This window comes from Pseudochaenichthys georgianus, chromosome 3 (genome assembly GCF_902827115.2).
Source record: "Pseudochaenichthys georgianus chromosome 3, fPseGeo1.2, whole genome shotgun sequence".
NCBI classification, from domain to species: domain Eukaryota; kingdom Metazoa; phylum Chordata; class Actinopteri; order Perciformes; family Channichthyidae; genus Pseudochaenichthys; species Pseudochaenichthys georgianus.
In genome coordinates, this window is record NC_047505.1 from 37,519,963 (window position 1) to 37,532,720 (window position 12,758).

The 12,758-nt window shown below is 39.8% G+C and overlaps 1 protein-coding gene across 4 annotated transcripts in view; it reads right to left on the reverse strand.

The window, feature by feature from the left end:
• ap1g1 (adaptor related protein complex 1 subunit gamma 1) overlaps window positions 1-12,758 on the reverse strand; it is a 20,072-nt gene continuing 7,314 nt past the window's right edge. For 3 of the 4 annotated variants that reach the window (XM_071206924.1, XM_034111782.2, XM_071206923.1), the window contains exons 5-23: window positions 12,528-12,624; window positions 11,125-11,201; window positions 9,600-9,695; window positions 9,176-9,256; window positions 8,991-9,089; window positions 8,854-8,909; window positions 8,653-8,766; window positions 8,412-8,552; window positions 8,016-8,070; window positions 7,735-7,857; window positions 7,525-7,614; window positions 6,906-7,030; window positions 6,703-6,807; window positions 6,452-6,593; window positions 6,041-6,164; window positions 5,765-5,869; window positions 5,419-5,579; window positions 4,580-4,678; window positions 1-4,446 (exon numbers count right to left, since the gene is read on the reverse strand). In XM_071206924.1, the coding sequence (XP_071063025.1) occupies window positions 4,345-4,446; window positions 4,580-4,678; window positions 5,419-5,579; window positions 5,765-5,869; window positions 6,041-6,164; window positions 6,452-6,593; window positions 6,703-6,807; window positions 6,906-7,030; window positions 7,525-7,614; window positions 7,735-7,857; window positions 8,016-8,070; window positions 8,412-8,552; window positions 8,653-8,766; window positions 8,854-8,909; window positions 8,991-9,089; window positions 9,176-9,256; window positions 9,600-9,695; window positions 11,125-11,201; window positions 12,528-12,624 (1,992 nt within the window). In that variant the 3' untranslated portion in view covers window positions 1-4,344. The remainder of the gene's footprint in view (window positions 4,447-4,579; window positions 4,679-5,418; window positions 5,580-5,764; window positions 5,870-6,040; window positions 6,165-6,451; window positions 6,594-6,702; window positions 6,808-6,905; window positions 7,031-7,524; window positions 7,615-7,734; window positions 7,858-8,015; window positions 8,071-8,411; window positions 8,553-8,652; window positions 8,767-8,853; window positions 8,910-8,990; window positions 9,090-9,175; window positions 9,257-9,599; window positions 9,696-11,124; window positions 11,202-12,527; window positions 12,625-12,758) is intronic. The other variant, XM_071206925.1, reaches the window with a different exon arrangement.

A 12,758-nucleotide genomic window follows, 5' to 3' on the forward strand; every position in this document is an offset into this window, starting at 1 on the left:
TAAATTGAAAATATCCCATTTAATAGTTTACAACTTTTCATCTTTAATCATCATTTCATACTTTCAGTCTGACATACACACTCACCTTGAAGCCATGGAACTGAGATTCAGTTCAATATGTCAACGTTGACTGAAAGAAGTGAACCTCATGCCTTCACCCTCCCCTAACAAATCAGACATATGTCAGGACAGGCCGGGGGAGTTAAACAGATTTTGTTTTCAAAATACAATGGATGCACTTTTTTTGATTCAACAGGGAAAGTGAACATGGGTGGCAATACAGATGCTCTCCCAAGCCCTTTACACACTGATTAAGCCATACAAAAAATTAGGTATCCAATTATCCAAATGACGGATGTGCATTTTCATCATTCTTAAAAACAATAACAGCATTGTGAGCGCTATTTGAACAACTTCCTATTGTACATGTTAGTACTGACTCATGAATCTGGTGTGACAAGACTTTATAATTGGAATTTTTCTTGCATTTCAAAAAAGAGTCTCAGGTCAAGTGTAGAAATTACGTTATTTACACTGGTTTTTCACATGCAGCTCAGAAGCTGAAAGTTGAAATTGCAGCCAAAAATCATGTCCTATCTAGATAAAAGACATGTCGCAGGCTATCACGCTCTTATCAAGCATGATTATTTTCTCTCTGTTTCGCAATCATTCTCTCTCTCACACACACACACACACACACACACACACACACACACATCAACTCAAACTCTGATCACACCGCTGATGGGTATTTGTTTCCGTTTCTTTTCTTCCTTTTGAGTTACAATTGTCCAAAGCACTTATGTTGGGTTCATTATTTCCATTTGTACATTTAGAAACTGCATGGATTTACGGTATCATTGAAAGAGCTGATCAGATGTGATTAACATGGATACATACTTGTTGAAGAAGACAATACAAACAACACCAACCAAAACATTCAGGATTAGATGTATGAAACTTCCTTTTCCATCTGTTTTGCACAGCTCCCCCTTGTGGTTTTTAGCTTGTAGCACAGGCTTGTTTTGGGGCTGGTAAAGCAGCACACTAATAACACAAAATCAAAAAGGTAGTAACAAAAAAACAACAATCCATTGCCTTCCTCTCATACCCTGCCATGATTAACCGCCATGTGAAGTTGAATTTAAAATAAGGGCTCAGACATGATGCGTTACAGCTCCTCCTGCAGTGAGTACAAAGAAAAACTGAAAGGTCTGTCACACAGAAGCAAATAACATCAGCGAGAAGAGAGTAATAAAAGAAAGCTAAATAAAACTTCAACCAGCTCCTTTTCAGACAAAACTCGTAAATTGAAATCTACTGACCAAACTGGGAAAAATAAATCACAGTGAGGTTAGAATTCTCCTAGAGTGGCATTACTTGAAACACAATGCTTTTAGAAAAAGTGCTGGACATGGCAGGCAACCACGACAGCTTTCATGCCAGAACCACAGGGCATCAGTTCACAAAATAATTTGTAGGTCGAGGGGAGTTTGATAGTTGAACTTGTAAAGAGTGCAGAACACTAAACAACACATTAGACCCAAAGAAAGAGTTACATTGAGACAAGAAACCTGCTCCTCTTCGCAGGAGGGCGCGGATACATGTGGCGTTTAGGGGCAGGGAAGCAGATGAAGGTGCCACTTCTGCTGCTGTGCAACACTGCGCTTAGGTTTCTCAGTAGTACAGTACATCGTTCAGACAACATCTGTTACGATAGATCTTCCCTCATTTCAATATCCAACAGAACCCTGACAAGCAGCCTACCATCTTTGTAAAAGAAGTAAAGATGACACATCCGATCATGAATGAAGTAGGAAGAATAGTAAATCAAATGCAGCTCAATTGCATCCTTTTAAGGTTCTTTTTGTACATATATGCATACAATTATACTTCCTAGCTAATCTTTTAAGTCTTCATGTGGGTTTTATTTAATTTGATCAGCTTTTGTTTGTTTTACAATTATATACAATGTACAGGCAGCAGATCATATATCTTTTACAATGAGAGTGATGATACAGGGAAGTCTTTATAGACTAATGGTGACTAGATTAATTTAGACAATATACATTGTGAATAATTGGTAATTTTAGAAAATGGTATCTAAAAAAAAATGATGAAAGGTAGTAGAAGAGACAAAATTGTAAAAGCCCTCAATATATACAGAAAAAAAGCCAATATAGCATTTGTCAACAGAAAAACTGAAATAATTTCCTGCATATACACATATAGCTCAAAAATATTTCCAAAGCTAATAGTCTCTCTGATTTGGTCACAGACGTAAGGAGATAGTGAAGCCTAGTGAAAAGAAGTATACAGCCTGATTGAACATCTGAGAATCTCAACACAGCATCGCAGGGCTGCTGGTCTGAAGTAATGACATGAATAACTAACATTAGTTTCTCATGCAGATGCTCCCCTTGATTGCAATGTATGACTAAACAAAGCTGTCAACCCAATACAACTGAAAGTGAACAGAAAGAGATAACATTGTGAGGTATTAAGGTTAATGTCCACGACAGCATGGTCAGAATTCTGATTTGAAGACGAGAGAACTGTTCGGAACAGTCACAACAGAACGACCCGTCACAGTACCTCTCCAAGTGATGCAAACTCACACTTCAACATGTGTCTGACGGGGGACCTTAATGATATTACACTTCAGTACTTTATACTGGTTTACAAACACTTCGATGGCAGCCTATCAAATGTTTACATCTATTTAGCTGCCATAATCTTTGAGATTTGCTTCAGGATTTTTATCAATATCATCCAACAGGCATTTCTAATGGAAAGTCTGCCACACAGTATAGCAATCAAGATTGTGTAGCTATAATTATGTTTTTTTTCAAATAGACATCAAGGTAGTCCAGTATAAGTTGGTGACTGATTCTAACCTAATAATGAGACAAAGAAGTGAAAAGGTTTAACTTATTATATGAGGTGATTCAAAATCAAAATCATCAAGACCATTTCCCTCCGATCGAAAACACGATCAGCGCACAAGCGGACTTACAAACGAAGCTCATACAGAACTCAATAGTTCATGGGCTTTTATCTAGCAAAGTCAGAAAGGCACATCACTTTGATATCAGGCATAAATAATTAAGTCAAATTACTGCAGAAATAAAACATACTTCACAAAAATAGTGCCATTAAGATGAACATCCCTAAAGAAGACAGCCATGAGAAAGAAGACTTGAGGGGGAAAAAGCATTCAGTGCATGTAACTACATTCATAACAGGCTTCATTTACATGTATGTGCATGGTGACTAAGCTCAACCAGGAGAAACACATCTGAAATGTATCGGAAGAGACAAACGCAGGACAAGTTTATACGTAGATTTTAAACACAAAGGCCATCAGCTTATCTCCAGATACATTTCAGATCTGGATGAAATCCATCCCAATGAATAAACCTCCCCAAACTATGCAAAGCAATTAACCGTAGGATTTATTATACAAATCTTTAACTAAAAGCTACAGATGAGATGATTTCAGGAGAGCCGTGTGGGAAAAGCTGGAGCATGTTCTCTGAAAAACCAGCCGCAGGTGATCAAAGCGGGCATGTTGGATGCGTTTATGCTCTTATCATCGTGACAAAACAAATGTAGACTGCTTCCTATAGAAACATAGGATAAAGACGCCTACTACCAGAACCTGAAGTTCCCCTCCGAGCTCAAGTCAGGTGTGATGTGATCCTACAAATGCTCAAACATGCTTTAAGCAAATTAATGTAATTCAAAATGAATACAACTCTGACAAGTTATATCACTGATGGTGCGTAGAGGGGTTACAACTGCACTAAGTAGACCTTTCAAAGCGTTTTCTGCTGCCATCATATGTACTGAAAGGAAAGCCAATCATAAATAGCAATGGAGCAAAATGCTTCAACTGCATTGGAGCTGAATTATACATTAAAACTATGGTTACTGCAGTGCTCATAGTGGACAACATGTTTTCTCTACGGTGACTTGAGAGGAGAAGTGTGCCACAGTAAATGGTGTGCATGTGTGCTTTTGTGTGTGGTAATGCTTTTGGGCGGAGGGTGTATTACTACACAAAAGACATCATGGAAACCACTTAAGAAAAAAAAAAGAGAAAGTTCAGTGATTGATATGTTTTCCCAATTAATCTGGTGATGTCAATAGTCAATAGGGTCTTCGTAACATCTGTATCTCTCTCCTGTGTTAGATGCTCTGCTGTTTCCCATGCAACTGGAGGGCAGCTGACTGCAGTGACGTCACAGGGGGGTCCGTCGGAAGAAAGGAGGGAGGTGAAAGAAAAATCTTTTTCATAGTTCCCTTGGTGGGGGGGCTTTTAGGAGCAACAGAAGCAGCTCATCACTGCCAGGACTGAGGGGGGAAGTTATTAACCTCAGCCAGGTCTTGCACAGGCGAGCCTTTGAGGGTATACGTCAGCTTGATCCGCATTCGTAGCTGTTGCTGAAATGTGGTGAGGGGGATCATGTTTATAAAAATTCTTGCAAATCATTTGACACTTGTCTTAAACGTATATGCTAAATGTTCTTCAAATGGACAAAAAAATGAACCAAACTAAAAAGCAGGACAAACTCACCTTCTGTGGGTTGAGCACTCTGATGACCTGTGTGACAGTTCCCTGGTTGAGTGCTGGGACAACGTTACTGCTAGGGGAGAGGAGCTGCAGCTGGAATGTCTGACAAACAAATACGAGACATTATGTTAGATGAAAATATCATGACACCCATGGAGAAATGGACTCTTACAGGAGCATAAGGAGGGATGCTCAGTGCGCGTATGTGTGTCTTTGTGAGGGCTGGGCGATATAAAGAAAATCTAATATTACAATATATTTGACCAAATACCTCAATATCGAATGCTAAATTATCTAAACCCTCTACAGCCAGGAGACTAAAGTAATAATAATAATAATAATAATAATAGTTTTATTTCGACTACATTGTTTTCATAATCGTTGCAAGCCATAATGGTAATCGCGATTAAAATACGATTAATTGAGCAGCCCTAACTGTAATGCAGGAAAAGACGACACTTAACGATATCCAAAATCTTATTAAAACATTGATTGACAGCGACCAAAAGTGATGAGTTTTAAACTTAAATGACTCAATTATGTAAATGATGAAATTGGAAGGATTAAGCGAAATAAACTTCACTGTGTTTCTGATGATCTATCATGGCTGCCAGATCTCACCAACAAACACATCTCAAGCTGATCTTTCTCTCAAGACAAACAGACTCAGGGTGGTGCTGTTGCCAAATGTGGGATTTGTAGAATGATTTTGAATGTTTTATAATTTCATGTGTCTTATTTAAAACAACTTAATCTGGTGTAAATTCTACACTTCACCATTATGCATTTGAGCGTTTTTAAATGCAGCCACTTAACATCAATGTCACAATGTGCCCGCTTACCTTTGGTACTGCAGCCTGAAAAACAAACTCTGTCATGTCCGCATCTGCCGAGTTGGAAGCATGGATGGTGATGACGGCGACATTTGGATTGGGATTAGCTCTCTCAAATGTGAAGTCTATTTTTAGGCCGTTCTTGTTGTATGCCGTCATCGGAGGAATAGCTGTGTGGAGATTTCAGAGAAACAGACCATCAAGAGATGTAGAAATACAAAATCTAACATTTCAATGGACGTTTTATGGCAATCCAAGGAAAGAAACACACAACGTGATTTTATACACAAGGACAAAAACACAGACTTCCATCTAATTGGGAGCAGATGGGGAAGGGGGGGTAACAGACTCTCACCTGCAGTTGCTATGTCATTAAACAGGGGCTGAGAGGAGAGGCCGTCCAGGAGGAAAGAGGGTTGGGAGGAGGGAACAGAAGGAGCAGGAGCTGGGGTTGGGCCACCTGGAGAGTGGAGACATCCACACACATGGGTTTTGGTTCACTTTTTCATACCAAAAGTAGACAGTGTCAGCACTAAGTCACTGCTGAAACGGAGCAGGCCCATGTTGGACATCACATTCACCCTGCTATAATATGAAATAGGCAACATAAAGCTCAAAGAGAGAATCCTACCACTTAGTGAGAGGTCGCCCAGGAGGTCCAGCAGCTCTCCTCCAGCTGAGGCAGGCTTGGTGGGCATGGTGGTCTGGATGACTGGCACATCATTACCTCCCAGCAGGTCTAATAAATCATTAGCCTGAGGAACAAAACAAACATGTCAACATCATTGAATATCTGTAGTATCTATGTTTACTCTATAACAAATAATTAATCATTATCAATAGACTTGCATTCATTATTTTCAAATGTCATCTAAACCATTTAAAAATCTTCACAGTCAAATTACTTCACAGTAAAGATCAAGTGAACTTTTTTTTGTTTGCCAAAAACAGCTCATGGTTAAAAGTATTCTGTTAATTCCAAACAAAGAAGTGTATGGTCCTTAATATTTCCCCAAAATAAGGTATTTAAAACTGCCCTCACCTGATTGGCTGGCTGGGTGACAGGTGGTAGATGTTTCGTTTCCACAACAGAGGGCTCCGTCTCCCCGTTTGTCTGCACAATCTCTGTGGGGCCATTAGTAGCAGTTTTCTCCATAATGGGCATTCGCTCGAGGAGAGCTGGCCTGAAGTCAGGGAAAAGGCAAAGAGTAAGCAGAGAGAACAACTGGAGAATAATCCTTATCTACTGCACTATATTGGATCTGTGAGAATGTGGTAGTAATGCAGTTTTACCTCATGTGGTCGTATTTCTTGAAAAGAGCGTTGTACTCCACAGCTCGCTGCTGTAGCTCCACATCGATGCTACTGCCATATATTGAGACCACCTTCTTGATCCGGCTGAAATACAAATAAAATGTGAAAGGTTAGAAAAGAGGAAAAGTAGCATGTGAACTTTTTTACCTTAGCACCCAAATGTCTAAGAGGCCATTACTCACTTAACACTGCTGAAGCGAGTAGACAGCTTCATGATGGCGGTGAGGGAGTAACCCCGAGTCACAGGTGTGGACAGGTTGGACACCAGGAGGCCTTCCAGCACGTCCAGGACTTCATCCTCAGTCACCTTTCATCAAAAGGAAGAGAAGAAAGGAACATCTGGTGATCTAGTGTTTGAGGTTCCTGCATAGTTTGGTCTTTAATATGTGCGCGTATGTGTTTTTGTGTCTATGTGAGGGCTGGGCAATCAAAAATATTTCAATATATTTGACCAAATACCTAAAAATCAATATTGTAAGAATATTGTTGATAATTATCTTAACGCCATACAGTCAGGAGAAAAATGCTGTCAGAAAAAAATATATGGCATCAACATGGTCTGTCAGACGATGGATCACTCATTTTATCATCATACAGCATTTTATTGCATTAGCATCTTTTGTCCACTGTGGTAGAATAAACACACTTTTGTCCGGTAAATTAAATCACTTTACTATAATGCAGGAAAGTACGACACGATATCGAAAATCGTACACAATATCTAGTCTCATATCACAACATTGATTAAATATCCTAGTCCGTGTGTGTACGTGTTAGACCAGGATTCTCTCTCTCTTGTACCTGGATGGGCTCCTCCTCCTCACACTGTCCGGACACAAGCAGGTCTCCGTACTCCCCTATGCACCAGGACGCCACCTGCACCAGAGGTTGCTACAGAACACACAGAAACACGATTACACTCTGCTGCGCTCTTAAGCTAGTGTGTCTATATGAATCAAAGACAGAGATGTAACCAAATCTAATCATAACCCAAACCACAGCTGCACTGACCTGGGAGATGTCGTCCAGCAGTGCTTTGTAGAGTCTCTGCACTGTGTAGGCATGCATCTCCACGCTGTTGGTGATAAGCTGGATGAGGTTGGGAACAGAATCGTCTCGCACGTAGCTCCCTGCCTGTAAGGATTACCAGAAATGTTATAATGAACAATGCTAAAAGATGTCTAATACCAGTTTTTATGAGGTACTCAAGGTAATACTTATTATTATTATCCATGCTGAGAATCAATTACAAACAACAATCAAAGGCATTACAGTGTGGGTGTAATACGTACTGTTGTCAGGACTCTCATAATGGTGTCTATGTGCCATCTTTTCGAAGGGGCATACCTGTAACACAAATTAAACAATAATTAGTCGCAACAAAGCACTGAAGAATAATCCTGAAAATGCTAAATTATCAAAACTCTCCACAGACAGGAGACAAAAGCTGTCAGAAAAAAATAAATGGTATCATCATGGTCTGTCAGACGATGGATCACTCATTTTATCATCATACAGCATCGCATCTTTTCTTGGTCCTTGACGATGTCCATTTCAATCAATGTACGAGAGACATACGATTTGTTTTCATTCTACGACTGCAGCCAAGGTCACACTGGATGTGAACCCAATTATGACAAAGCAGCTGAGCACAGGTTTAATGTGTGGTGAAGTCTGTGTGTCCGTACTTCTCTGCAGCTAGAAAGACTCCTGATGCGCAGTCTGCTTTGAATTCCGGGTCACAGGAGTCCAGGAAGTAGAGCAGCTCCTTCATCATGCCCCTGATGTTGTTCCCGTTCACCAGAGCAAAGCTCAGCTCCATTGCACGTCTACACAACGATGAAAAGTAGACAAAGGTCAGAAACAACAAGGCTAAATATGAATACAAATGGAATTGTACATGAAGTAATGGGTGGACTTGAGACTCACCTCTTGATGGACACATCCAGGTCTTTTAAACAATCCACAATGGTGCTCCGATGCCTCTGCACTGCATTGTGGTCCGTCTGTACCGTCTTTAGTAGAGATGTCAATGCCACGTATCTGGAAGGACAATTTCATTCAAATGTGAATAAAGGCTTTTTGAAGGACTCGATATGCAAGGTCAGCTTCTGAAAGCACATGAATTACCTTATATTTTTGTCATTGTTAAGAAGGAAGCGACCGAGTATGTTAATGGCCAAGACCTGGAAGATAAAAGGCATTTAGGCAAAAGAAAAGTCTATTTAAGCTCATTTGAAGCTTTCCTTTATATGAATGTCACTCACCCTCAGTCCACTTTCCGACTTGATGTCCATTATGGTCAGTACAGTCTCGTAGAGAATCGCATTGCCTACATTTTTACTCGTCTCTGTGTTCGTTGCAACCTGTAAATACAATAAACACCACACATTGTCAAGAGAACACTCTCTAGGAAGCTTTTGGCCCAAAAACAGATGATGTTAATCCTAACCTGTGCAAGAATGTCATTCATTGCTTCACTGGAGTCATCATCACCCTTGCCTAAAATCCGCAGTAGTCTCAATATCCGCACCTAAGGGGGAAAAACACAGTACAATCCCGTCAGTTCAATTGCCAAATATGTCAATTCTGGTCTCACAAGCACAACTCGCCTGTTTAAAATGTAGGTGTGCGATTATACAATTCAATAAACTGCTAAATCCCTGTTTATTAAAAATGTATCCACACCAATATAAGGACATTTTTAGCACTTTCGATGATAAAACAGATTAAAATATTCCTTTCATTTACTCTGATACTTCTGAGAGAGGCCTTATCACAAGTTCTGATCATGGTTGCTCATGGTATGGCACAAGCATCGAGCCAATCCAACAGTCTACAGCTCGGGGTACTTGTCTGAAGAAAGAAAGGTTTACCTGCAGGAAAGGGTCGCTTATTCCTGACACATCATGCTCAGGAGAGTATCCCGACATGATGAGGTTCTTCAGGATTCTCACCAACTGTGGAACCAGCTACAAAAGACAACAGAAAGGAAAGGTATCACAGTAGTTTTTTTAAAAAGTCTATTAGATTTCATACTTTGTCTTTTCAACATATAACATTGTCTTCATTCACTTTTAAGGTAATTAGTTTGTGATTGGTAGCGGCAGCCAGTCATATGAAGAGCAAAGGGTTTAAAATGTTTGCCTTTTTAGGTAGAATAATAATGTTGAGTCTACATTTTTTTGTATCTCTACAAGTCAAGGTTAGGTGATTTAATAGCCACATTTTTGAGGTTATTAAATCAAAACAATCATAGTAAAAAACAAATAGTTAGAAGATTTCAAGTCTCCAAGTAAACAACGGTATATTTAAAACTAGATTTTGATTCAATGCAGACAAAAGCAAAATGATATAGAAAACATCCCGTCAGTTTTATGTTCTGCCCTTTGTAAACGGTTTTCAAAATGCAACCTAAGAAAAGCACGATGGGAAACAGATTGCTGGTTTATTAAGCTTTAAATCTGAATATTATGCCTCGTGACAAAACTTCCTCGACTGGATTAGTTTGGAACGCTAATGATAATCCTCTAGTGTGAGTAAAACGACAAACAAGCAACCCAAAATGCCAAAGTGGTGACTTAAAGACATTTTCTGACACGACAAATAGGCTATACTCTAACAGTGACACAGATACAGTGGAAATCATCTGTTTCTGGTGAAAACACCTGTGGCAATCATGTGAAAACACACCACCCAATTGCTTTCAAAACAGTGATCAAATGAGTTGCAGATTAGGTTCAAATGACACTGAAAATTATAGTGGGAAATGTATCCGACAAATGGACCATAAGATCATTTTATAATATTCAAAACACTGACATAGTATAATGATCACTTTACAAATTGGAAATTCAAATTATAAATTAAAACACAACATGAAATTACTCAACACAAATTAGGTTACGTCTGAGTGTGAGGGGTGATTACTATTCACAGCATGCACCAGCTATGAGATCAGAATGTACTCTTACCTTCTCATTCTAACACAATGCAGGAATTGTAACAAAGACAAATGACAGAAAAAATATGAGGTAGATGTTAGGGAGGGGAAACTGGAAATCATTCACTTTCAGAGCTTAAAATAATGTTAAGATCATGAGCATGAGGGGTGGTGCTTCTGGCACAGTTTTACACCTAGAGGAGGAAAGGGGACAGCAGCAGTTGAGATACAAGAGGAAAAGACAGTGGTCGGAGATCAAAGATTGAGACATACTTTGAAGGTAGAGAAAAAAACCTGGAGCGCGAACCAAGCCTCACAAGTTTAACATGTTTCTTATTAAGCTTAGCTAGACCAAAAGGAAATGTGTGCGCAAAAGGAGAATGAAATGTGACGTGAGCTTAAGACGAATGCATACGTTTCTAGTCCGTTATCCTTTGGGTGAGATCATCTGTTAATACCTTTCTGAAGTGGGACAGCATGTCAGGACTTCTTTCACACATCTCAGTCAGGAGGACAACTGACGTATGGAGAACACCTGGGGAATAGACAGAGTTAGAAAAACATGTTAAAAATCACCCATTTCTTCGGAGTATTCCAACATAAAAACCCAAGGGATCATGTTGGTGGGTGCCACTGTGTTAGGTCAATTAGAAACAAAAATGATACGATGGGGCCAGCTTTAGAAGTTAGTTGTGAGAGAAGTAGAAGTAGTTGGAAGGCTTATAAGTTGCTAGTTGATGTGTTGTGACAAAACTTTGGCCAGATTCAACTGTGTTGCAGGAGCCCTCCGCCTTGGCAATCCTGCTGAGTCAATGCAGAGTTCTCATTGAAATGAGTGAACATGCTCCAGTAGTACTGCCGCTCAGTGCTTTTATCGGCCTGAACACAGGCGTGATGACAACAATATAGTCCGTCTTAAACAACGTCTACGTACTGTGTGCCCATATCAGTCAAGAGGTAATGTGCCATGCTGCGATTAACATTTGACTTCCACACATTACAAATCATGTAACAGGCTTTTTTTTGTGTGTATCAAGATCCATGCTAACAAATTGCACAGCAGCCAAGATGTCAAAAAGTATGATGTACTAGCATACATATGATTAACCGCCGGGGACATCAGGTGGCAGCACCATACATCTTAAATATCTCACACAGGCCAATCATTTCGCAGTGACCTGATCTGAATGTTACAAGGTTGAATACTCATCATCAGCTCTGAAGCCACAGATCCCACTCATAAATATGTGTGACAACAGTTTTAAACTCATAGCGGCTGTTTGACATTTTCCAAGTAGAAAATGATGTTATTTATTTCTAAATGTAATCCACATCATTGGTTTGTGTGTTAGTATAAAAGTGAATGCACATTATACAAACGTATGATACGTGGTCTAGTTGAAATATACATCTTTACAAAACCAACATGTTGATGGATTATCAGTTTGTATTTGGCAATTTAGCTTGGTACATGTTTGTGTATCTCATGGCCATGTCACACCATCCTGCATGTGAAGCAGACACGATTGATCTACACAATAAGCTAAAGAAATGCTTCTAAAGAAATCTACTGCATTGCCACACAATGTCAAAGAAGTGATTTCAGTACCATTACAAAAGATCTTTTCGTGTGACATACTGCACTGTATCTCCTCCCTAAGTGGGGTACACATCAGCCCCAGAGTGTATGACAGACTCATTAATCCCCCTCTGCTCTGCAAAGGACACGCGCTGTCCAGGTGTTCTGAGCAAAGCACCTTGAGTGAGCGGCAGGGAAAAGGGACAGCGTCTGCATTCCTGTCGGACAGGCACATTTCCTCACTGGCCAGAAACTGCATTCTGACAAACCGTTCACACTTACCATGGTTTTTCTCGCTCAGTAGGTTTTTTGTGGCTGGAAGGAACATTTCCATAAGTTCTGGAACCTTCCTGATGACGTGAACCGCACACAACGCCGCCTGGAACAAATATTTAGACACAAGACACTCAATGAGGAAAACATGGGACACACTGTTTCACTCTTTTTAGCACACAGTTATTGTAGAATAGTGGACCACAGATTTTAACAGTTTAAGTATTCATACAAACATGC